This window comes from Protopterus annectens, chromosome 10.part0 (assembly GCF_019279795.1).
Source record: "Protopterus annectens isolate FY-2018-M chromosome 10.part0, PAN1.0, whole genome shotgun sequence".
NCBI classification, from domain to species: domain Eukaryota; kingdom Metazoa; phylum Chordata; order Ceratodontiformes; family Protopteridae; genus Protopterus; species Protopterus annectens.
The window spans coordinates 546,309,606-546,337,353 of NC_056744.1; the positions used below are offsets into that span (position 1 = coordinate 546,309,606).

Consider the following 27,748-nt stretch of genomic DNA (forward strand, 5'->3'; position numbering starts at 1 on the left):
GGTATGTCGCAGGAGTAGGTAGAGTTTTGGTACATCTTTTGTACTTGGATGGTATACTTGGAGTTGAGAGACTGGGCAGGGGGGGGGTGGTCAGGAAAGAATACAGAGTATGGGTGATATTAGAGTGAGGGGAAAGGGGCTGGATGTAGTTGAATGAGTGTATTGAACATAAGCTTAGGTTGTAGTTTGGTGATAAGAGATTAGGGGAGTGGTTAGTTCTGAGGTTGTAGTGACAGTAAGGCTGCAGGGGAATGGTTTGTTATTTGTGAGGTTGGAGTGAGAGTGAGGCTGTGGGGGAATAGCCTGTTAGGTACAAAGGTCAGGAGCCTGGGGGTGGGTGGGGAATGGGGGTAGGTTAAGGGAGTGGAGTGAGCTCAAGCATAGTAAGGCCAAATAGAGTGGGCTAGACCTGACTCACCAGAAAGGACTTGACAGGCTAGTTAAACTTTAATACAGAGAGAGTAGAGAAATTAGACCAGGAGAGGTTAGAATGTATTTAGTTTAAAATGAGCAGCACAAGAAGAAAGGAAAGTACAGGTGTGTAGTACAGTAGAAAGAGATGAATGGAGCAGTTATATAGGATATACAGGCTATAGGGTACTTATACAGACTTAGGGAGTTAGAAAGAGGGTTTGGTAGTAAAAGATGTCCACTACAGTTTTGGTCAGCCTGGTCATGTGTAGTAGACACAAGGGATAGGCACTATATTTGTTTAAAGACCCAACAGACACCTGAACATAGGCCTGCACTTTACTTAGTTTTCTGGGTGTGGCTGGATAACTTCCAAGTACAGTGTAAAACAAGGGCTGAGGCAAACATAAATGAGGGTGATTAGAGACAGCAAAGAATTTGTCTTTTTACAGAAGGTAAAGAAAACAACAGTGACCCTCCCAAATCCCATTATATGTCAATGGCACGGGAATTCAAAGTTACTTCCTTATGTCTGGCATGAGTCATACAAAGTATTATGGGAAAGAGAAAGGCTTGAGGAAGTACAAAATCATGTTGATACATCAAGCCCCATTGGTAGCCATGTTGTGGAAAACGGGCTAAAATTACAAATAAAGTACTTAAGAGTTATTTTGAGGTGTTAAAATAGGCCATGAATAATTCTTAGCCAAAATCCTTATATATATTTTTTTCACGAGAGGTCTTTATATCTCTGTTGCATTCCCTCAAACACTTTTTTCCTTTTATTGTAGATTTCATTTATTATCAGTAGACTACCATAGTAGTTTGCATTTAAATTTCTCATTGTATTTCAATCTAGATTGGACTGCCAATTCTATACATCTGTTCTTCTGGGTATAAAATTCCTTTATGAATCTACCTACTGATGTGATGCTGTATTACTGACTTTAACAATTTCAAAGAATTTGAGAGGACTGTGTGTCTGAAGTCTCTGAATTTTATTTATTTGTTTCAGAAGGCTATATCTTGTGATCTGACTTAAAGAGAGAGGGGGTTACTAGCAGAGCTGTACATGATTAGGCTACATTTTTAAGTAGCAGGTCAAAAATATTTTGCGTCTTATTTGGAGTTGCAATAATCTGACTCATTGAGTTACTTATTAGATCTACAAAATTATGTGCATATCCTACGCTGGAGGTGTAGGTATTGCAGTCAGTTGATAGGTACCTAAAAAGGAATCTTCCAGAATGAAGTTATTATTTATGGGGAACTCATCCATGAAGTTTAGGAATCCGACATGAACATCCACTGGTCACAGAAGATGTCCCATAATAGGTGATAAACTGAAAGGTTCCATTTGTGGGTCTCTTGGTATCTGTATAGATGTCATATGGTCTCTGACAAATATCTACATGCCACCACAGTTGCCATTGGGTCTGATGGCACAAGGTCCTTCTGGGCATTTAAACCATGTTTCAATGATTACACGTCTTAGGATGCTTTCCAAATGCAGGAGTGTCTCAAGGTCAGGTGGCTTATTGTTTAGACTTCTAGCACTGAGCAGAGCCACATTCTGTTTTGATACTGACACTTTTGCTAGGTTACTTTCTTGACTTGCTATTTGGAAGGACTGTTGCTGGCAATGCTGAATCCAGTACTACTCCGATACACCTATCTGCATTATTGTCAGCAGTAAGGACTTCTCCTAGTTGATTTTGAGTCTCAGGGTGCAGCAGCAGCATTGGTTTATTAGCAGCAGGTTCTGTGACACGTGTTCAAGAGAAACTGCCATTACTAAGTTATCCAGATAGGAAACATGTGGACGGGATAGGTATACAAGAAGAAAAATACAGGAGATAAGCATTTGTAGAGACTGTTGGTCCTCTGGTGAGGGTACATGGGAGAGAGAAAAACAAAGTGAAGCATCGCCAGCTGAGATAAGAGATACCTGTGAAATGGACAAAAGATTCTCCACATCCAGACTGGCCAAACTATATGTACTAATAAGCTTGTGATAGCTAACATTTTGTATATTTTATTGCCACGGATTTACAGGGATACTATGGAATATCTCTGTGAAACATCTGTGCCACAGCAGGCATAATCTTTCATTTTTCTATAATTCCGTAAGGACATCTTCTACAGATTGGTCAAATAAAGCCTAATATGGGAAGGGCAAAATAGTACAGTTGTGTACACTTACCATAAATATAGATGTTAGAGTGTATTCACTGTTATAGTCATTACATTTGGGTATCTGCCTGCAGGTAGCCTTCAGCTCTTGGGTCCTGCGTCGGATGCTGTCTCATCTTCCATGACCGTCAGGTAGTCGGGTATAAAGCATGCAGCCGATGCCATTATATCAGTTTTTCTTGCCCAAGATGTCAGGTGCCCCCATAATGGGAAGGAATTATACATATATAAAAGGTTACACCTCCAACAAAAAGCAAATACACCAGAAAGCTGAAATGCACTAAACAAGAAAAAAGGTATAGCCAAGAGAAGGGCTGGAGGGAGGGTAACTAGGACTGCAGAAATGAATACACATCTACATTTATGGTAAGTGTACACAACTGTACGATGTTATTCGTGTTTCACTGTTGCAGTCATTACATTAGATAGATTCCCAAAGCTAAGTCAGGGAGAAGGAAGTTAGAGAGCATTACGACCAGCTATTAAGCCCTGCAAGACTGCAGTGGCAAAACCAGCTCTAAGGCAAGTGGTAATGCTTGGTGAAGGTATATACAGAGCTCCAGGTAGCAGCTTCTAGGATGTCCCTGGTAAGGACACCTCTGAGAAAGGCTGTAGAGGTAGATGCAGCCCTGCTGGAATGTGATCTAATCCCCTGAGGGGTAGGTTTTCCATGTTGCTTATAGCAGAAAAGAATGCAATGGCATATCCACTTAGAAATGGTTTGTTTTGAAATGGCCTTCCCTCTGCCCATGCAGCAAAAGCAACTAGCAGCTGTTCAGTTTTTCTGAGAGGCTTAGTCCTGTCCAAATAAAATCTTAGTTGTCTGTGCATGTGCAGTATTCGTTCTCCTTTGTTCTGTGGATTAGGATAAAAGGTAGGCAAATGAATGGACTGATTAAGGGCCACACTGGATACCACCTTGGGCATAAAGGAAGGATTTGTCCTGAGGGACATCCTGTCAGCATGGAAGATGATGAACGGCTCCACTTCCAAGAGGGCCTGAAGTTCAGACACTCTTCTTGCTGAAGTGATGGCTAGAAGGAAAGCAGTTTTCCAAGAAAGGAATTTCAACTTTGCAGTTGCAGCTGTCTCAAAAGGAGGTAGAGTGAGTTTCTCCAATACAAAGTTAAGGTCTCAGACTGGGGTAGAGGCTCTTCTGGGTGGCCTTAAATTTTTGGCCCCTCTGAGGAATTGTTTCAGCAGGGGGTGAGAGAAGAGAAGAGAGGTGGCTCAGTATTATAAGGTGCTGAAATGGCAGAGGCATGAATTTGAATTAATGAGAAGGAAAGGCCCTTGTGGAGCACCTCTGTTAAGTATTGAAGAATATGCGGTAAGCTGGGCACTGTTGCGCTCATCCCTTGAGTCTGGCTCCAGGCACAGTATCTTTTCCACTTTTCAGCATAGGATTTTCTAGTACTAGGCCGCCTGGCCTTCAGAATGACCTATAGTACCCGCTTACTGAGTGATGCTATTGGAGAGCTGAGGGAATTAGCCAGGCTGCAAGATTCAGGGTCTGAAGCTGGGGGTGCAGAATCTGGCCCTACTGCTGGTACAGCAGGGGAGGGGGTCTGAGGCAGGTGCCATGGATCCAGCAGTGACATACTGTGTAAGAGGGGGGTACCCAGTGTTGGCATGGCCAGCCTGGTGCAATCAGTATTGTCCTTGGTTTGTCTTGTTTGATCTTTAGCAGCACTTTTGGCAGGAGAGGCAGAGGGGGAAAGCATAAACTGAGAGGCTTTCCCAGGTGAAGGACAGTGCATCCATTTTCCAAGCTTGGCTATGGGGAGTCCTTGTGCAGAATTTGTCCAATTGGTAGTTCTGAGGGGAGGCAAACAGGTCCATGTCTGGACTTCCCCATTTGTTTCTCAAAATGCTGAATATCTTTGGTTTCAGTTTCCACTCGTGTGGGTCCATGAGATTTCTGCTTAGGTCATCTGCCAGAGAATTTAGCTTGCCTGGCAGGAACTGAGCTTGTAGGTGCACTTGGTAGCTCAAGGCTGTGTTCCACAGAGCCATGACTAGTCTTCAGAGAGATACAAGTGGGTTCCCCCTGCTTGTTTATGTACCACATAACAGTGGTGTTGTCTGTCTTTACCAATAATTGTCTTGGAAGACTGTGGTCCTTGAAGGCTTTCAGAGAATTCTGTACAGCTAACATTTCTTTTTGACTGATATGAAGGTGCATCCGACTCGGGTTCCATTTGCCCTGAATGCACTGCCCTGCCAAGTGAGCCCCGCCCCCCATGCATAGTCTGATGCATCTGTTAGGGTTTAGGCGGGAGGGGATAGAATGAATGTCAGTTGCTTGTTGTGGTAGCAGGCCTCTTCCCAACAAAAGAACTCTGTCTTTATACAAGGAATGATAGGGATCATTGATTCCAGATCCTGTGAATGTTGACACCATAGGCTTTTTACATATCACTGTTAGTTTCCTCATATGCAGTCTTGCATATGGAATTAGTAGAATGAGACCATGAACCTCGGGGCTTGCAGGATTTTCCTTGCAGATAGCTGGGTCTGTGGCCAGTAGTTTGAAGTAGGCTGTCAAATAAACTGGTTTCTCTGGTGTGAGGTAAGCCATCTGGGAAGTTGTGTTCAAGCATGCTGCCAGGAATACAATTTGTTGGCAGGGTACTAGATGAGATTTCTTTTCGTTTATGGTGTACCCCAGTGAGGTTAGAAGTTTCATTACAAATACCAGATGATTTAGAAGCATGTCCTGGCTTTCTGCCTGAATTAGACAATCCATCCAGGTATCTGAATATTTCTTTGCCTCCAAAATGCAATGACTGGAGCTAGGCACTTAGTGAATACCCTGGGTGCAGTAGATAAGCCAAAGGGAAGTCCGGAGAACTGATAGTGCATGTAGCCTGCTCTGAAGCGCAGGTATTTCCTGCAAGATTCCCTTATTGGAATGTGCAGGTAAGCTTCCTTTAAGTCTAGGATTGCCAACCAGGCATCTTTGCCCAGCATAGGAAGCAGCTGATGAAGTGCTAGCATTTTGAATTTTGGGATTACCAAGAAGGTGTTTAGAATAGAGATGTCCAGGATGGGTACCAGGAAACATCTTGAGTAAAAACCTTGTCCCCTTTCTTCTGCTGGGACAGGTTGAATAGCCCTGATACTTAGAAGAGAAAGATCCTGCTGTTGAGCCTCGGCCCACTGATTTGGGGATAGGTCTGGCCAACCGTTTGGGGTTGGTAAGGTGTGGAATTGGAATCTGTATCCTTGGGAAACTATATTTAAAACCCATTTATCCTGGGTAATGAGTTCCCAATTTTTGCATGCAGTGCGATCTTTCCTAACGGAGCATGCAGTAGAGCAGGACAGGAAGGTTTAAGGTTAAGTCATTGTGCCTGTTTACCATAGGGGGGTGTCTTACTACTTCCAGCTTTGGAAGTGGGAGCCCCCCACTGCTTAAGCCTGCGAGTACCTTGAGACTGTAGCCTAGGTGGTCTGCTGTTCCTGGGTTTGGATTGAGAAAGCCTGGAAGACAGAGAGGAAAGGACCAATTCTTAGAAGGCCAATGCCTACTAAATCTGTGAGGCTGCACTTGCAGGAAATCTTTAGCAGTTTGCATAGATTTAGCTTTTTCTCCATATTTTTTGAATACTTCTGCTTTGTTGCCAAACAGGCGGTTTGGGTTTAAGGGAGCATCCAGTAATTTAGCTTTAACATGATCTGACAAATTTTGCTCCTTAAGCCAAGCATGCCTTCTAAAAACAGATCCAGTGACAGCAGCCCTGCAAGATGCTTCTAAAGAGTCAAAACCACATTGCAAAGTATGTTTACCAACTTGTTCAGCAGAATGCATTAAATCCTGTAATTCTTTATGTTCAGCACAGTCAGGAATCAACATCATTTTCTGTTTAAGTAGTCCAATAATATATTGCTGATACTTTAACATATGAAACTGGCAATTTAAGGCCCCGATGGTCAAAGTAGCAGAAGTGTATACTTTCTAACCCCATCTGTCCAAGGCCCTGGAATCTCTATCAGAGGGGATAGGGTTTTTGGCAGTAGTAGCCTTCATGCCTTTAGGTCCCTGTGAAATGGTTTCTGGGTCTGCAGTAGGATTCTTGAAAAGGAACTTGTGAGAGTCAGGTACTCTGTAATACCTGTCAGGTTTCTGGGGAGAAGGAGGTAAAGTGTCTGGAGCCAGGCTAGATTCCAGGAAGGCATCATCTGCAATTTCCAGGACAGGGGGGGATAGCTAAAGGCCTATGTTGAAATAAGAGTAAGAATTCCCCAAGCCTCTTTTTGGAGTTAGAGTAATCCTGGCTTTCCCAGTGGAAATGCTCCCTAGAGTGTGCAAGGTTTTACCAAAAATAAAAATCTTCTGGAGGGGAAGCAGATGGAATGGAGTCCTCTGCATCAGAATCCTCATAGGTAGATAAGGACAAATCCTGGTAATCAGAAGAAACAGAAATTTCAGAATCCTGATCAGAAGAATCAGAAGGAAAATCAGTTCTAGGTCTCTTAAGAGGGTGAAGGCTGGCTTCCCCTAATTAGAGTAACAAGGTTTTCAGCCATTCTTATTTGTTTTTCAGGCATATGGGCCTGGCCATGCGGGTTGGATGTCGTTTTTTTTAGGCGTGGATTGGGTTTTAGGCCTTGAAGAAGAAGATGGCATTGGTCTGAAATGCAAGTCAGTAGGCCTGAATACACCCTCAGAAGCCGGTGCCTGCACAGCGGCTCCGGACCAATCCAAGGTAGAGACATATGCAGGTTCCATAGTTGAAGAAGCATCTCGCGGCATACCACACTCTGAATTGGTCTCAGTAGAGGCCTGCGAATCTGAAGTAGCGGGTATCAGGGGCAGCAAAAGCGCCTCACTGAGTACCGGCAAACTGGCGACTAGCTTAACGGAAGCATTGCTGGCAGCTTTGGACCTATGAGGTCTGTCTCTGTCTTTATCTTTACGTTTTTTGGGAATGTCAGTAGTTGGATGGCTTACTGAAGCCATTTCCGGGTAATTAAACAGAGTACAGAAATAGTTTGAAGCAAAAATGAAATGATGAATAGTTCGAGGATTGAATAAGGCACAAAACCGACAGCGAGGTACGTCGTGGTCTGGGCCTAGGCAAGGAATGCAGTACGAATGAAAATCTTTATGAGGTATTTGCTTTCCACAGGTAATACAACTGTTAACTTTTACTGACATTGGTTTAGAGCAAGAAAAAGGATCCTCAACGGGGTACTTAGCTTTTTTGAAGACTTTGGTTCTGAAACTCGAAAACGAAAATTTTAGGAGTCAGCCGACCGGCACTTGCAAACTACTTCTGCTTCGGGCACCATGCGGCAAGAAAGACTGATGTAATGGCATCAGCTGCATGCTTTATACCCCTGACTACCTGACATCATGGAAGATGAGACAGCATTTGACGCAGGACCCAAGAGCTGAGGGCTATCTGCAGGCAGATAACCCAAATGTAATGACTGCAACAGTGAAACACGAAGAACATCCTAAGCCTTGCATGTCTTCCAGTGGTCAGAGATGTAATTACTGACTTGACTCAGGAGTACAATGAATTACATGTCTTGTGTGAGTTGTATATTTTCTTTAGTGCAATTAACTAGGCTTTCATCACTGTCTCTGCCCTGCAGATTGAGCAACGTCTTGCCTGGAGAGGTTTCAAAATGGAATTCTTGTCTTTACAGATAGGCATAAAATAACACTCTTAATGTAAGCAACATGTCAGGTTGCCAGATAGCCGAGAACAACAGCACCCTTAAGTACAGTATAAAACAGCACTAAGTCCTCACTTTGTGAATTGCAGCTTACAAGTAAACAAAATGTGATGCAACTTGTTAAGAGCCTCAGTGAGGTGGAATGGAAGTTTCTGAATCTGGGATCGAGTAATTCCCATCCTCTTTTCTTTCCTTTCCTGTCAGGTTTGATTCCCTCCATGTTTCAGCCATACTGCACACTCAGATTTACCACACTTTTTTTCTTTTCCTAACCGTGCTTTTTTTTCAATATAACATATTTGCAAGTTTTGAAGTGTCTAATTTTAGAGGTTTATAAAATAATCTGCTGAAAATTAACTAAATTATGAAAAGGGGTTCCTGTTCATTTACTGTGACTGTTTTGTCATGATTTTTGATGAATTCATTCTTATTTAACTGAACAGCACCTCATCAACACCTTATTTCATATTAAGGTTTGTACTACAGGAAAAGTAATATGCACAAAACATTTAATGATTAGTGCTGAATTCAGCTTGCAAATATTAAAGTAGACTATCTTCACAACCCTTTCCTTTTAGATGCTGCAGTTACCATGTCAAAGAGCTGTAAAGCATTTTCCTGGAGTGATGTTCCCATTTTGAACCTGCACTGTCACGGCATCCCTTACCAATGCAGTTTCAAATACTTCATAACCACTGGTTTCATTGTCATCATAAGTGCAGCTGTAGTGAATATTAGTAAAATTTTTCTGCCTAGTCTTTCTTCCATTATTGAGAAATGTAATTGCTCATGTCAGTTTCAACTTTTAGTGAACACTAAACACCTTCCCATAATAGATTAACCTGCGACTCAATGTTATTTATATTCTCTCATTCTCTGAAAATTATCAAGTGAAGTCAAGAAAGTATTTTGCTTTGTGCATCAGTAATTTCTGTCATCAACTGATATACCTCTTGACACAAGGACTACGAGCAACCTCTCTTACCAGAAACAGAAAATGTCTACTTTGCAGAATGCCTTTTTCTTATGTTCATAAACATGAAATAAATGTGTTTATAGAAAACCTGTTTTCACCCCCCTTTTCTTCCCTTTTTTCAATTCATTTTCTTTGCATTCACTGTCTCTACCATTGTACATCTATGTTCCCTTGCAGATCTAGAAAGGGATGCATTTCCATTTTTCACTCGGTTGTCTCGTCATTTCCTCATTTGAGGTTTCTGGTTTTACTGACATCGTGCCCGCTTCCTTTTATATTTATTGTCGTTTCCAGTCTCCTAACATTTATGATCCTTATAATTTGTAAATGCCATGTTCTCTTTTGATTTGACTCCAAGAATGAAAAATGGCCTCTGTACCTACATTTGAATGGCTAATGTAAAAAAAAAAAATACATAAATAAATGAAATAAAAGCAGAAAGCAACATACCTGGAAAATAAACCACTGAAAAATGCCTTCATGTTGACTCGTGGATTTGGCATTATTCCAGCATTTAAATAGACATAGTCTATTCGCCGATACCTTTAAAATGACGAAACACAAAAAATTAGTCTTAAGAAAACAAGCCCAAAATACTTAACTGTTATTTCTCAAATGCATTAGACCTTTCTTTGTACATCAATCTCCATCTGCAACCATGTGAGAGTGAGCAAACAGACTGAGCTAAACAACGGCTAGAACAACATTGCATTTTCAGTTAACCAACAAAATCAGAAAAACACAATATGCAAAAAGACAAAACGTTAAAACATTTAAGTTGTGCATTCAAATATGTATAAGTATCCATCATCCTTTTTGTTACAAAAAAAGAGCAGCAGAGCTTGAAAGCAACACCGAATTCCTTGGTATTTATCGGTTTTGAGGGCAAAAAAAATGGGGTGCCGCAAATTCCAGCTTCGGTCAGAGATTTGGATTGTTTTGGAAGGAATATAGCAGCAGCAGAGAGTGGAGTGGAGCTGTGCACAGTTTAAGCTCTGCAGAGTCCACCCAACCCCACCAGTGTTCGTAGGATGAGAAAACTTACTTTCTCCAAGTCTGGTGACTCAGCCTCCAGGTAAATAAAAAGAATAAAAAAAATGTAACTGCATTTTACCACACTTTTGTAGCTGAACTGTGTCATATTCAATATGCTCAGGAAGTCTACTTAAGCAGACGAACATCACAATATGCTAGTATGTATTAATGTTATTTTCTGTTCTGTTTTGCTTCCCTTACTATCCTAACTTCCTTGCCTATTGTAACCAGAGTTTTTTTTTTTTTGGGGGGGGGGGGGGGCTGTATATGACAATGTGGAAAACCTATACGTTACATGCTCTTGGTACATTTTATTTTCACGGCATTTCATCTTTAATATTACGTCTGTAAATCCCCTTTTGATAGATTCAGACTTATGGTGCAACATTCTGGAATTATAATTGGGAATTTTAGAAGTTATCATTTGTTGTGTCACACAGCATGGATTTGTCAAACTCGGAGTCTTCCTATTCTCTACCTATTAGGGGCTTCCTGTATTCCTGATGTCTTGAGAAATGGTTTTATATCATATCATGTGATCATACCTTTTTTTCCCCCTCATTACTGTGCGGCTTTGTAAGTCAAGCACATGACTCTGCATGCTGAACAAACCCTGTTTAGACTGTCAGGGATGGGCTTGCTTTATTTCACAGCATATACAAAAATGAACTCTAGCTTTTGTTTAGCAAAATGTGTGCATTTTGTAGTCAGAATCAGACCGTTACATTGCACCTGGTGCACTCCGCTTTGGTTTGTGTGCCCAAAAGGAAGAACATCAGTGACCGGGGGATTGCTTTGAGTAATGTCTGCAACTCTGTTTTTCTGTCTTGTGTCAAAATGTTTTTAACTTTCACATGCCCACGGTTTGCCTATTTTTTTTTTTTTTTTTTTTGGTTTCTGAATTGGACTGCGGTGGTGCTGCTGCGGTAGCGTTGTTGCCTCACAGTAAGACGTCCTGTTCGATTCTCAGCTAAAGCGTCTTCTGTGTGGAGACATGCGTGAATGGGCGCACCTTCGTTGAAGGTTGTGCATCAGAGCTGGCAACTCGGCACGTAAAAATCTACTGCCAATCATTAGCGGACCGGAGTTCCGCTGTGGCGACCCTTAACCGGGAAAAGCCAAAAAGAGAGTGTCACATGTGAATTACTGAATTCTGTTATGTTATCCGAATGATTTGGTTAAAAACATGAAATTATTTTATATTAAGCCCCACCCCCCCCAAGTACTCATTCTTCCTTTGACTGTTTACATTTTCTTAATCTGAATGTTAGAAACAACCTAAATAATCTAAAGTATTTACTTTTTACAGAGATTGCAAAGATCCTTAGTTGAAACATGATTTCTACTGGAGGCTTTGGTGCTGATGCATTTCTACAAGTAATCTGAAACTGTAATCTGAAACTGTCCTGTGTTTCTATGTTAACTTGCAGCTTTGTCAGTAGTAGCTAGTCATCCTGTTTCACAAGCTAAGTTTTGTTGGTTTTGGAGTTTTCTACCCATATGAAAACAAAGATACAATTTTACTGTAAGGTGTAGAAGTTTCATGTTTTATACTCCTTATTGTAGAGGTTGGCTCAATGTTCATCCTTAGCACCACTGTGTTAAGAGCTTGTAAAATGAGGGTCAGAGCACTTTGATTAAAAATGTGCGTATTTTTTACAGTAATGTTGTTTCAATGTGACTGTGTTCTGAATCAGGATGTCTGTTATGGTTTTGTAAGTGAGCCTCTTGATATCCAACCATGTTTTGATGTCTGCCTGCTAGAAAGAAACAATAATGCCGACTTTAACCAATGTTGGGGGGGGGGGGGGCTGGCATTTTGGTACACGTAAAATTTCCACAAGTACGGTATAGCTTAGGCATACTCAGTGTACTCAAAGGAGTACTTTTTTCATCTGAACATCTCTGCATAAACTTTATATCTGTAACACCACGTCATGTTCAGAACTGTAAATCTACTGACCGATGTATATAACTACACAAAACATGCATACAAGATAGTAATGCACCACTTAAATTTGTCTTTTTATAGGTATAAGTGGCAACAGTTAAAAATGGTGTACCCCTTTCTGAAATGCATAGGGGCAACTTTGAATGTTGAGTAAATTTTTTAATGATGGGTGATGGGGACAGCAGTAAGAGGCTTGGGTAAAAAATATACATTTATGGTTATACCCCTGTCCAGAAATAATCTGGACCCATTTTATAGTTAGGCTTACCACCTAATCTCAACCTGCCTGCGATTAGGGTTACCACCTTTCACTCTTTAAAGGGGACATCTCTGTTTGGGCAGTTGCATCCTTTAAAGGTCAGTGAACTTTGAAAATCTAGCTAACTAGTACAATGCAAACTTGACTGGAATTAAATCAGCATCATCATCAACCATCGCCTGTATGCACACTCATCACCATCCTGATGAGCCCGATGATGGCTATTGTGTTACTCATTCCTGTGATTCAGAAAGGGAACGGACACTGTTGCAGCTAGCCCTCTTCCATTTACTGTGTGAAAGCAACATGCCCCAATGCAAATTAAGAATGAATAGGTGGATGAAACTGTGCGAGGACAATAGCTCAATAGATATCCCACTCATGGTTGCAGCAGGGATGGCAGGACAGCTTCAGCAAAGTGAGGGCACAGGGAAATACAAGCACTAGCAGTGCTCTTTAGTTGTGTTCATGCCTTGATAATGATTTATGGGATCATGTATGCACAGTACTATCAAGAAAGAGAAGGTAGATGGCAGCCTTAACCACCCATTATGCATGTGTGCTGCTCTATTTTCTGACAAAACATAGAGAAGTTTGATATGGGTATATAGGAAAGTGGTGAAAAGGAGAAGAATGTAGAGGGTAGAAAGTACAGTTATGTAAAATCTTACCGTAACAGCAGATTTCCTTCTCTTTACTGGTACAATATTCTTAACACAAGAGATCCAATGCAAAGGGTGGCCCGATGTCTGGCCAGTATACCAAAGCCTTTAGGTTGTTATTGATATTCAGTATGTCACATGTATGCTCCCCACGCAACAAACAAAAACAGAAGGTAGACAAGACTGATAGGGGAGGTGCTGACAAAATCCAGGATGGAGAAAACAACAGATGAGGAAGCAGGATGCAGACAGGTAAAACAATGGTGATGGGGAGCACTGGAAAACAAACAGGGACAGGCATAGTCACAAAAGCAGGGAAAACATTGGGACAGTGGGATAGGATGAGGTTCACAGCTGCTGTCCTTGCAGCCATGATTCAGTGTGAGTTTACTCCCCACCCTGGAAGCCATTCATTATTGGGCCTTGGCTCTAACAGTAAAGTCGGCACAGGGTGTGCACAGGACTCAGCAAGTTGCTGGACCAGGATTTCTAAAGGCAATGAAAAAAAGTAGGTCAAACATTCCCTAACTCTTGACTTCTTTTAGATATACTTAATGGAAAGGTCATAAAACACCAATCCCATTATAACAGTGATGTTGTGGCAGTATACAACCCACAGGGGACTTGAACCTACTGCCTTCAGCAAAAGCACACTGAAAGATAATGCATTTATATGCTGAGCTACAGCAAGAGTCTAACAAAACGCTGTGGCAAAACACACACTAATGGTGTGCGTCAAACACTTTCAAAATGTAAGAGGCAACATGAAGTTCATTCCAATGTGTACATCACATTGTTGTGGCCACCGTACTTAGAAGGACCAATAGAATACTCACTGGAAATTGTGTGGGATAGCAGAAGAAATGAGCAATGGCTGGGACTAGAATCCAAAGCTATCAGGACATCCAATGCACAAGTTAGAATATCAATGAAACCACCTATCTTCTCTCCCATTTCAAACGTCCTCTGGTTTTATCCATTTTCACAACCAAATATCCATTACTATCTTTAAGAACATTATCTGTATTTGTTAACACTGGTGACCCTCAATTAGCCAGCTATTCCATACCCTCCTTTTTCTCCAAGCAGGTCTTACCGCACTAGTAAATCTCTTCCTCCAAAATCTTCCACAGTTCCTTATTAAATGCCTGTAATATTAAAACGATTATAACTCAGTGATTTAGTTCAGAGAATAGATGGAACTCTACCATTACTACTTTCAATAATCTTTATCCTTTAACAGTTACTTCTTCTCTACCCACCTGTTTTTTCTGTCATGTCATGCAAACAAAACCTTTTTATATATCTTTGCAATATGCGTTTTATGTTCCTCTGTGCCCCCTTACTACTTCCTCTTCATTCTTACACAGAGGTGGAGCTATACATTTTATGTCCCTCTATGAAACTAGCCACAAAATAGCTAGCCCCACCTCTGTGTAAGAATGAAGAGGAAGTAGTAAGGGTGGCAAAGAGGGACATAAAATGTATAGCTCCACCTCTGTGTAAGAATGAAGAGGCAGTAGTAAGGGTGGCAATCACCTGATCTAGTGCCACACCTCAACAGCTGTAGCAAGCAGCTGCTACAGTTTATGCCACAAACAGAATGCTACAGCACTTCAGTTCAGACTGCAAATACAATACTGACATTTAAAAGCTGGTAGGTATTACACTGAAGACAGATCGGGATCTTCCAACTGCACCCCCCAACACGTGCCCATGGCAGCTGTCCTCTGTGCTCCAGTCTAACTATACTACTGCAACCTTAGACCATTCAATAGTCCTCAGTCCTTCCTCAAATTTGTACTCAAATTATTTAATTTTTTTAAATCTTTTTATTAGTTTTATATGTTCCAGAAAAAAAAAAAAAAAAAAAAAAACATACAAAAACATCAATTACAAATTAAACATACAAACGTACTATATACTAAAACAAACTATATACAAATCCCATCTACATCCTAATGTAGTGATAGTTATAAAATAATGATAATATCATGTCAAAATGTGATCCATTAATGTTTTCCAAAACTCCTTCTGCAACAGCTGCTGCTTCATGGCATACCAAACATATTTGTGTGTGTATAATTGTTTTCTGACTACTTGCCTAAAACCTTCCCATGAGAGTGCTAACCTGTTTTTCCAATTTAATGTAATGTAGTATTAACTAACTTAAATAAGGCAATAAGAATGTGTAATTGCTTAGTACTAAATCCTGGAGGGGGAATATATAAGAGAGTAAATTTCCATGATAGAGTTGTCTTCTCGTATCCCATCTTTTCTAACTTAACCCTTAATGCACACCAAAGCTTGTATACGCATTTACAACTCCAAAATATATGAATAATATCTGCTACCTGGGAAGGGCAAAGTTGGTATTTCATGATAGAACTTACTTATCACTTGAGGTGTAAAATAAGCGTTGTTTATTATCATAAGTTGAGTATATCTTAATTTTTGCAGGGGAATAAATTTGGAGAATTTTTGAATAGCTTGGGCAATATTGTTGGATGTAATCGTAGAGTCCTGCTGTATCCAGAAACTAGAATGGATACATTCTTAGTTACATTTAATAGAGATGATAGCTTTATATACATTTGAGATAATTTTTTTTATGATGAAACAAATTCCATAAGGTTCTACAAGTAGATATATCTGAATCCGAGATATTTAGACCATCCCAGAACTTACAACATACCTCTTTTAATTGTCTTACTATAATTGTGTAGTTGGGCTGGAGATTCAATTTGCTCCTTATGTTAGCAATTGAAACCTGTTTGAATGGTAGAAAATCTACTATAGATTTATTCTTCAACAATGGATATGGGTCAAGATTAATCATCTTATTATTTAATCTAATGTTAGGGTCAAGGTGAATGGGCTGGAGTGTCATATATGCAGAATATAAATTCAAGGACTCAAATAGATTCTGGATGATTATAATTTGATCTTTTAGATCTCTTTGTATTCTACAGTTCTTCCTGCTGTCCTTAACCAAAAAAGGGAGAGCTTTTGGGTTAAATTGTAATGATCTGACATAATTGTAATATAATTTCACCCATGTCGGGTACCACCTAGTAAGGTCATTCTGGTAATCTGCTATGGTGATTATTCTGCTACATTTGTTAATTTCGTAGTAAAGTCTAATGTCAAGGAGGCCCATACCACCTTTTTCCTTAGGATATATAAGTTTCTGGTAACTTATTCTGGTGGGTTTGGGGTACCATAGAAATTTCGAGAGTTCTATTTGTATGTTTTTAAAGAGTTTGTTTTGAATCGAGGTGTTGGATGCGTTGAATACAAATAATAATCTTGGGAGTACATTCATTTTTATGATAGCAACTTTGGATAAGAACGGACGTTTATGTTGTACCCATCTATCTAGGTCTTTTTGTATAGTTACCCATAAGTTGCTTATATTTTCTTGATAATATTTAAATGGGTCCTGATAAAATGAGATACCCAAATAACGCAATTGATCTTTAATCTTTATTTTCTGTGGAGTAAATACAGTGGGGTATTGTGAGAATGTATTTAAGAGGAAGATTATCGATTTTTCCATATTCATTTTATAATTAGAGAACTTGGAGAATAATGGTCTTTGCCCATCATTATGCAACTATGCCATAATTCTGCCAGAATTTAACATTCTAATTCTGCATAGATACTTGCATATTTTCTCATCAATAAAGGTTTACATTTTCATGAATTTTTAACTCTCTCCTCAGACAGTCTTTCTCCTTTTAATCTAACTTTTCTAACTTGGATTTTATATTCTAGATGTACTTTCCGCAAAAGCCAGCTACCAGAAGGACAGAAGGATTTCATGATCCTGCTATCACACCGTCTTAACTTCTTCATTGTTCAGCCACTCCACTTAAACTATTCAACACCATACACTTCTTAACTTTCTCCTATTCATTCACCAAAGTACAAGAATTTGCTATATGACCTAAAAAATGAAAAACTTAAAATCACATCCTATATTAATATTTAACTGTTTACTATACAATACATACTCGACATCAGTCATACCATCCTCTAATTTAATCAGCATGTTCTTTATTTTACATTCTACTTCAACCTTTTTCAAGGCATTTCAGCTTCCTCTATTGTCTTCCATTTTCAGAACCTTCTTCTAACTTATTAAAATCTTCTACTCATACAAAATGAGCATTAATCACATAAGCTTTCAATTTCATCAACAATTCCTTTCACTTTTTCTGCAAAACAGTGTATATTGTTGAAACTCAGATATGCTTATCCATTACCCACTTGCTTCTGATCCGTCCCATGTCATACTCCATCAGTGTATTACCCAATATCCATGTACCATACTGCCACCCATGTGTAGTTATCAATTTCTAGAGTTCACAATGCTGACCCAGATTCCACCTTTAATTTTCCCTCTTCTTTAGTTTAACAAAACATTTACCCTTTTATGGCAAACTATGTTATAATTTAGTTTCAGCCAAAGCAATGAGTATTCTTATTTCTGCTTTAAACTAATAACATTCTTTGATAATACACTAAAGCCAGAAGCGCTCAAATCTATTTTTCAAGCTAACAACATTAACTGATAAACAGACTAAAAAACAAATCATCTAATTTCCCCTTTTTCTAATTTTTTTGGCTAAACGTTCCTTTTGGTCTACAGATTTTAGATCTTCTGTGTCTACTGTATCCCCCACTGCTTTACTCCTTTGTGATCCTAAAACACTGCTTTACTCCTTTGTGATCCTAAAACTTACAGTATACATTTTTCACTTTCACTACTCTTAAATTTTTACTTCATCTTCTGTTTTGGCTGCAGTGTGCATACAATCATATATGCTCATTTACAAATGTCTCACAAACATTCCTCTGGTTTTCTTTCATCAGAATCCTCTTGTTTTATAAACAAACCAGATACCCCCCTATTTAAAAATATATCAAATTCTAGAATACATTTGTTTTGAAATGTACCCTTTCCCCGCAACTCTCAACACCACTTTAGATGTGTACTTACAAGGCCAGATTCCAAAATGCCTGCTTAAAATCTGGCCCCCAGTGTAAGCCTATTTATAGATAGGCCTTAGGCCTTGCACCAAAGCAAGATCACTTGCACAGTGAGAAAATCTTTCAGAATCAGGGCAAGTTTACATTGGAGCAAGTCACTTGTACTGAAAGCAAATCTTTTGGAATCTGACTCACACAAAACCAGTACCTCTGATTGTTTTACATTATAACACATCGATTATCAAGACATCTGGTAAATGCTGAACATGTTTATGGTCAATGCTCATACCTATCCTCACCCCTTCCATATCCACTGTTTCAAGCCATTAACTTTTTTTTTACAGGACTTCAACATCACTTTCTCTGAAACTGAAGAAGCAGTTCTAAACTGTAAAATTCTCTAGAAAGTTAAATGCTAAATACTTTCTTCCTGCCACAAAACATGGCTCTGTATTAATTTCAATCTTTTTCTGGAGAATTTTACAGTTTAGAACTGCTTCTTTATTTTGAAACTTCTAAAGCACAGAACACAAAGTTCAATGCCTTAGAAGTTTCAAAATAAATTTCACAAAAATTCTTGCAAGAGAATTTGTGCATGTGCCTCAGTCAGTAGTACTTTGAAGGGCCTCATTTCTCTTATTCAAAAGCTCTGGTCAGGTTTTTCTCTAGCCATGCATGTATATGGTCTCTGCTCTTTATCCTCAGATGACTTCCTGAAGAAATCCAGGTTTTTCTGCAGTACTACAGAGCTAGTCTTTCTAAATCAATCACTTGTTCTCCCACATGTTCCACCATTTAACTTCATGCATATAAAGTGAAGAACTAGAGCTTCAGGGAAGCCACGCTGAAAGGCTGTGAACAGTAAGCAATCTGACCCATGACTGCTTCCTAACTTCAGTCTCAGGAATGCTTGCACTTCCTGCTACAGTCAGTGTTTCCAAGGTTTCCTTTTTTTCTCTCTCTTACCTTTTCACCATCACCTTTTTCCACAGGAGAGTACCACCATCTGCCATGTGAATAGTAAGGGGTCTGGCCCAAATTCCTGATGAAATTTCCCCTAGTCAGTACACACATCACTACAACTCTACCCTGAAAACAGACTAAAGGTTTATCACGACCTATGGTCCATCTCCATCTTACCCTGCTGTCCTGATCAACCCTTTCCTATGTATTTTACCATGTAGTTTCCACTTCACACTTTTCAACTCTTCCTTATGCCCTTCCTGCTACCTACCCCATTCTTTTGCCCTACCAGGACACCAACAATAACACGTGTATGTATGCACCAATTCTGCATTGACTAATCTATTCATCCTTTGCAACGTAACTCATAAGTAATTGATTTACTTCCTCTTTTACAAGAATCAATGTCCTACACAGTCTGTCATTGCTCCCTGTTTGCCCTAGTGTTCTTACTTCCTGAGCTCCTGCTGTTCAATGCTCTACTTCTGCACTTCATACCTCTTTTACACTTCTCTTACCTCTCTGTCCCCAACCCTTCTCTTACCTCTCTGTCCCCAACCCTTCTCTTACTTCTCTGTCCCCAACCCTTCTCTTACCTCTCTGTCCCCAACCCTTCTCTTACCTCTCTGTCCCCAACCCTTCTCTTACCTCTCTGTCCCCAACCCTTCTCTTACCTCTCTGTCCCCAACCCTTCTCTTACCTCTCTGTCCCCAACCCTTCTCTTACCTCTCTGTCCCCAACCCTTCTCTTACCTCTCTGTCCCTAGCTTTCACGACTCTGTATTTTCCCGATTGCTTTGTACATGACTAACATAATGTGTGCCTCTACTACACATACACTTTCTATCCAAGTATATTACACCTTTTATGTCACTACTGTGGTTCAGTTGCAAGTGTTCTTTGCATTTTAACATAATGCAAAATAGTCTTTCTTTTGCCTTTTGGACCAGGTCATGCCTAAAAAGTGTCTTTGGATCAGTACGCTTACCCCATTAAGACAGGTATAAATGAAATAAATAGCACAATCTTCAGCAAAAGTAAGTCACTAGTACATGTCGACAATAAGCAAGAGAGAATGTAAACTCACAGATTCAGTGCTATAACTAGAACAATAAGGAAAAATGTAACACTTCGGATATAGGCACAAGTAGGGAGCCACTGGCATCAGAATAAAGACCATAACAGAAGGAAACAAATTAAGATTCTAGCAAATTTATTTTAGTTAGGTAAACCCATCATGTCGCACACATCACTTTTGCGGGGTTATGTGAGAACGCTGTCTGGTTAAAATTACCTGTTAAGGTTATACAAAAGGCAATCAGTGACTGACAGAATTAAATCTAGAACTAAAGGCTGAAGTTTGGACACTTGTATCCTTAATCATACGTAACAAATGAACTCATTCCCTCCAGTACAGCTCTTGAATGTGTACCTTTAGATCTTAGTGGGTGTGGGTTGAGCCTTTAAAAAAATGAAGTTTATCACTTTACAATTCTAACAAATATTCATTCACAGAGGTCAAATATCAATACAGTTTTATTTGCCATCATATAGGTTTAAAGATAAAATATTCTGATACCTTGCGTCTGACATGGTTTTCGGATTATTAATGCAAATATGGGAGAGAAATATCTGACGCCTAGAGGCACAGCAGGAGGTAACTGCAGAAACACTTGGAGGTGCACTCGGCTGCAATAACAGAGTACCAAAAAGGAGGTGGCTTGATTAGATTTTTGCAATTTACAAAATAGGAAAGAAAACTGGCAGAAGTAGACAAAGGAGAAACATTTCTATATACATAATATGTATGCGCATACATGCGCGTGCACACACACAAACTCACACGCATGCACACACACATGCAGACACACAAACTCACATGCATGCAGATACACAAACTCACACGCATGCACACACATGCATGCACACACACATGCACACAAACACACACGCACCCATACACATGCACACACCCACGCATGCACACACACACACACACCACGCATGCACACACACACACACACACACGCATGCACACACACACACACACACGCATGCACACACACACACACACGCATGCACACACACACACACGCATGCACACACACACACACACGCATGCACACACACACACACGCATGCACACACACACACACGCATGCACACACACACACACGCATGCACACACACACACGCATGCACACACACATGCACACACACATGCACACACACACACACGCATGCACACACACACACGCATGCACACACACACACACACACACACACACACACACACGCATGCACACACACACACACACTTCTCTTTCACCATCTTCTCTACTCTCTCTCCTACCTCTCACCTTGGCCTAGGATAGTGAGAGCGTCAGAAGTAATGAACAGGCTTGGTGGTGTGGTAGATGAATTTGAACAAGAGAGGTCCTTACATTCACTGCTGCAGTATTCCTTATGTTTGAGATTCCCTGCCATGGAAGCAGTAAAGAATAAAATGGTAAAGTGCCTTGAAACAAGTCAACCAATAAAACCAAAAAGAAGGCACTGGTTAGGCAGGTCAGTTCTCAGTCGAAAAAAGTTTATTGTAGACACAGAAGCACACTGACAGCAATGTTAAATCCACACAAACTAACTTTTTCATTGCATTTTCATCCTATAACTTCATCAGATGAGCGTACCAACAGTTAAAACCCTGATTATATACACTATTTAAAAACCCAAAGCCAATCAGATCAACTAATTAAAAGGACAAGTACATATCTAAAAAGTTGCATAAAATCACTATTTAAAAATCACTATATAAAAAGAACAAACTCATTCAGAACATACAGATTTAAACATATTGTTGCACAATAATAAAAATACATACATTTGTAAAAATATGTATAAAATAATAAAAACTAAAAATGCATATATAAATGCAATGTGTTGTATCAAAACCTATCGAATAACACCATCTACTGACTGAGTTGTAAATTACAACTTAGATGATCTCAGTTTAAACACTGGCTTCAAAGATACAATTTCATTCAAGCCCGAATATCAAAGCCTAGCCTACTGTTGCTTTAAGGTACACCGAACATCATATGTATTCCCCTCTCATAGTGTAGACCATAAAGATGACGTTCGGATATAACATATTCAGAACTTCTTTGCCTCCAGTCCGAACGCATCTCTCGGTCTGTTTGCCTACGTCCTTTTTCACAAGTCCAAACACAATTTCTTTCTCCAGTGAACACCTACATCTTATTGAAGTCTGAGGCATTGCAGATAAATATCCAGTTGTTTTTTTCTGGGCTTTTTTGTTGCGGGGTTAATGTCATCTAGGAAGAGTAAAAGCCAGTGCAGGAGACAGATTTCCCCATAAGTGCTTATTTTTCTTAGGAGCCTCATGACCACATGACCTGTTCTATTTGCCAGTGTTTCATACAGAAGATCCTGCAGAGTAGGCTTTCTTCCACTTTCTTATATCTAGAGAACCAGCATCTTAAACGTATCACTAAAGATACAATGGAAGGAATTTCCTGCCTCAAAGGTCAGTCGTTAGGGAAGAAGAAGGTTAAAAAACTAAGACTGAAATCTTCCACTGTCCAGCCTCTGCTAGGTGTTTCTCCCAAGGTCAGGGAGAACCTGGAAGCTTTTCCAGCTTTGTCGGATTCCTCTGCCACAACCGGGTTAGAGGTTGGTGAGGATCCGTCTTGCATTATGTCTGACAAGGCTTTGTAAGCACCCATTTAGGACATTCAGGGGAACCACTGTTGATCATTTCCAAGGGGCATAGGGGTGTTCCACAGATTCTAGTTAGGGGAAGAAGTTCCTTCTATGGCTATTGAATGGCGCCCTGGGTCACAGCCTTGCAAATTTTATAGGGCTGACATTCCTCTAAAAAAGAAACAAAAAAAACTAAACGTGTTTCTTCAGCTCCTAGGGATCCACAAAGTGACAGGCTATTAGTCAGGGTTTAATGTTTTAATGGCATTAAAACCTCTTCAGGGGATTTCTATTCATACTCCCCTTTGGTCTTCTACTCCCCTTTAAAGGCCCAGAGAACAGAATACTTCTGAGAAGGAATCGGATTCTGGTGAGGAATAATCCCTGGTTTACTCTACTCAAATTCCTTTTCATTTGGACTATGGGTCAGAGGAGGAGGAATTTAATAGTCCTGATACTCCTTCTGAAGAAATTTCCTTTGGGGACACTATTTCTAGGATAATGGAATTTTTTTTAATGGGATTGTGATCAGGTCTCTGACATCAATAAGAGGTATTACGTGTGGTTATGGATGGAATCTCAAAAACCTTCTTTTATTCCTCCTGTTTTGTCTTCCTTGTTGGATGCTTTTTCCAATGCCTCTAAAGCTCCTGATTCTCTGCCCCCTGCTCCCAAGAAGCCAGATAGGTTTTATAGGGTGCCTTAGGATTGCAGCTGCTGACCCCTCAGTGGTATCCATAGCCTCTGACAAACCCTCTCACGTGCTTCCTTCGCCTAAGTTCCTGCCCTCTGACAAATGCAGTAGAAACATGGAAAGGCTATGTAAGAAGGTTTATACCTCAGCTTCTCTGGTCTTCTGGGCTATTAATTATCAGACCCATATGTGTTAGCTCTCCTTTCTCAGGCTTGTCAGCTTAATTCTGATCTCCCAGACTCGGAGGGTAAAACTTTTGCTCTTTCTTTGTTAGAATGACTAACCACTTGAGAGGAAGCCCTTATCAAGTGTAATTATGATGCAGCAGATGCCTGTTCTAGGGCTGCTGCATTTTATTTCAGTGATGAGGAGGTATTCTTGGCTTTGCTGTCAACTTTTATCTGGTTATATTAATGTTACGATGATGGATGCTCCTCTTGACAATAAACTTTTGTTTGGGGAAGCAGCTGCTGAAGTCCCTTCAGGATAAGGGGAAGGCCTTACAGGAGCTGCAAGATGTGTTTGTTTCTCCTGTGCCCAAATTTCAGAGGAACTACCCCAATAAGCCAGCCTTTGCTTGCAGGCAATCTCGCCCTCCTACTAAGGGCAAAAAGAGTGGTAGGCAGGCTCCTCCAGCTAAGTCCACTCAGAAGCCTTCCTTTCCTGATAAACCAGGTGCAATGTCTCTTCCCAGCCACAATTCACTTTTTCTTTGCCTTTCTCTTCCTACTTGGCTTCAGATTACTCTGGATGCTTGGGTTCTAGCCATTATTTGCCAGAGGTACTTCATGGTGTGGAAATTCCATCCCCCTTTTATGGGCCTCCTCAGGAATAAACTTCCTTTTTTCCTCAGAGATTCTTTGAGACATTTTGACTCTGGGTACTATTCAAGAGGTACCTCTGTCCTAAAGGGGGAAGGGGGTTTACTCAATAATGTTTCTAGTGCCCAGGAAAGAGGGTACTTGGAGAACAATTCTAGACCTCTATCATCTAAACACTTTTCTGAAGGTGCCCTCCTTTCAGATGTTGTCCCTTTAGACCGTTTCCTCTTTTGCTCCGTCAGGCCTATATGATGTCTCTGGATCTCAAGGATGCGTATCTGCATATTCCAATCCAACCTCGTTTCAGGAAGTTTTTGCATTTCTCTGGCATTTTCAGTTCTCTATTTTGCCCTTTGGCCTTTCTATCTATGGTGGCTGCGGGGGTAGAAGTGGTGGTTTGACCAGGGTGCATTAGTTTATTTATGCCTACCCAGAACTTTTGAGGGTTACTGATTTTGATGTTGTAGATGGCAGTAGTAGCTCTTTTTGTCTAGTAAAATGGATTTTTTAGTCTCATTTCTTAACTGCTGATGTGCGATTTGGTCTAGGTTTTTTTTTGGTGGTACGCCATAGGGACCATGCTCAGTTTCTGAGGGTAATTTTTGATTTGGTGTCTTTAGTAAGCCATGGTGTAACTTTTGTTTTTACTCTAATGGAGCGGATGAGAATAATCATATTTTGAAAATGTAACCAAACTTAATAACTACTCTCTCTCTCCCAAGTGCACCAGCTGTAAAACAGTTTAACTAATAGAAAACAAAGAAACAAATAGCTAACTTAAGTAAATAACAAATAGCCAAGTTTTTAAACTTTGCTTCTAAAACTTGACACTCAAGACATTTAATCTGGGGAAATATTTAATATTGCAATTAATTCTTTTTAGTGACATTTCCATATGACTAAAACTTTTTTTTAAAGCATTAAATATACTAAATTTTGGTAAATATAATTCTAAGAAACTTTGTTATGGGCTACCACTGTCATCACCATCACTGCTGGTACTTGTAACATGATGCTGTAGAGTTTTAAGATTTGGTTTAATAAAACTATACTGAAAAAGAATGATGTTCATTACTATTACATGTATTTATGCGAGTACAACATCTCTGCAGGCCACGATGTAATGGTGGTAAGGCAGTGCAACTTAAGCTAAGCTAATCTCCACCCGATGGGATCATGCAGTTCAGAAAACTGCATAACAGATCATTATAATGGAAAATGATATGAAGTGCTGCACACTGAGATCAGGCAACAGTGAGGCTCAGAACATCTGCCTTTATCGTTAACTGTTACATAAGCCTGACTTAAGTATATTTATACATAAAAGGTGCATGGGGTGCAGACGGGCCGCTTACAAAGACAGCAGGAGTCTGACCATGACATACAGCTGTACTTCTAGAGACTGCATAGTAATGAAAACAAGAATTTTCTATCTTCCCCACTGGTGTACGATCTTCGCACTGACACACAGCCCTGTATAGCTCTGCCCCTCACACACGAGAGTGATGCAAGAGAGCCTCCTCCCTTGCAAAAATGTTCCTGTACTGTTAGTTTTCCGTTTCAACAAAAGTATATCGGATTCTCTGTGCTTGATATACTGACTCTTCATGTATGATTATACTGACGATTCAATATACTTAAGTTCATGGGTACTTACTAGGCTAGTTTTCCATGTGGATTTTTAGCAGCCTAGCCCTGCATTCCCATGAAGTGTTCAGCCCTTGTAATTCAAGTATGAATAACCTGGAGCTTGGCAGAACATGTGCATGTTACCCCTATGCAGTAAAGGACAGGGGTGTTAAACCAGGGATACATTTCCATTTTCCCATCCATATCTCCAGATTACATATGAATAGAGTACAAGAAAAAATGTGCTTTATGTAAACAGGAAAACAATTCCAAATTGGCCATATTCCCTGGGATACATATCTATCCACTACACATGTTCTGCTTATGTTGCAGAAGAGATTACGATCTCAAGTAGGTACTTATTCCACCACTGGATGTGTGGATGTGCGAGAAGATGGACTGTTTAAGCTCTGTGCATGAAGCAGAGATCACCCCTCAGTAGCCTGTATGATACAGAGAGGAAGAACAAGGCTTTGAGGTAGCCAGTGTAGTTTTTATGACTTAGTTCCGTGACATTCTTAGTGAGAAAGTTTTGTGGTTGCTTAAGCTGCTAAGTGTTTGGATACATTCATACCACAGCTGGCATTATACTCAAATACCGGCCTAATAAGTGATGAATACAGTGGAATGATCACATCCCTGGACCTAGATGTCATAAACTTACTAATACTCTGTGCAATGAAACTGACTTTCTTACCACACTGGATATATGATGATCAAAGATTACCAAAGAACAATTTGTTTTTCATAGAGGTTCACAGGTCCCTAGCTAGTGAAATAATTTTAAGGGGTAGGATGTTGATGTGATATGTACAGGGAAAGTTATGCTTGCCAAAGGAGACCACCACATTTTTGACATTTAGTTTTAGCCAATAGTTATGACACCAGCTACTTGTTTGGAAAAGGCCCTACTGGAGGATCCTGGTGTCTTCAGAAGAGTTTATGATGACATCTATTTATAGCCATCTGCAAACCTGGTAGCTCACAAACCTTTTACATTAGTTTTGACCTCCAAGAAGTAAATGCCTAAAGAGGATCAGCCCAAGTACTGAACTCTGGGGTACACAGCTGGTGACAAGTCCTTTGGAGGAGGTATGGCTGCCTACCCTAATTTCTGGGTTCTATTTATGAGCCAGTCTGTTATCCAATGAGTTATGTAGGGATTAAAATTTAACCATGAGAATTTATCAACAATACCAGAGTGTGGGATGGTGTCTAACTCCTTTGAGAGATCCAGTGTGTACTGATTTTCCTTCATCAACTGTTTCACTAACTCTCTCAAAGAAGTCAATTAAATTAAGCAGGCAGGATATGCTCCTTGACAAAAATTAAACTGGCTTGGATCAACAGACTGTAGGTTTCCTATGTCCTTAATTACTAATTCCATAATGACCCTCTCCATGACCTTACAGAGGAGGCTGGTCAATGGTACTGATCTATAATTACCCAGGTCTGTCGATGCCACACTTTTGTGGAGGGGATGACTTTTGCTATTCTATATTTATCTTTCACAAAGCTTGTTCAGACACCAATATTAAATATTATCTGTATGGGTTTTGAGATATCCTGTCTTAGTCTGGTCAGTAACTCATTGCTTCCAATGGAGATCTTTAGAGTTTGAAAACAAACTTCCAGTGGGTGTGGCTTCAGCCTTTTAAAAAACAATTTAGTGGCTCACAATTCAAACAAATGTCGTATCTCTAGAACTATAAATGCTACTAGAAAACTGAAAATGGCAAACTATTC

At 40.0% G+C, this 27,748-nt stretch overlaps 1 protein-coding gene across 2 annotated transcripts in view; it reads right to left on the bottom strand.

Moving 5' to 3' along the window:
- HSD17B7 (hydroxysteroid 17-beta dehydrogenase 7) overlaps positions 1-27,748 on the bottom strand; it is a 306,654-nt gene that overhangs the window by 157,361 nt on the left and 121,545 nt on the right. For both annotated transcript variants that reach the window (XM_044085404.1, XM_044085405.1), the window contains exon 3: positions 9,722-9,814. In XM_044085404.1, coding sequence (XP_043941339.1) covers positions 9,722-9,814 — 93 coding nt within the window. The remainder of the gene's footprint in view (positions 1-9,721; positions 9,815-27,748) is intronic.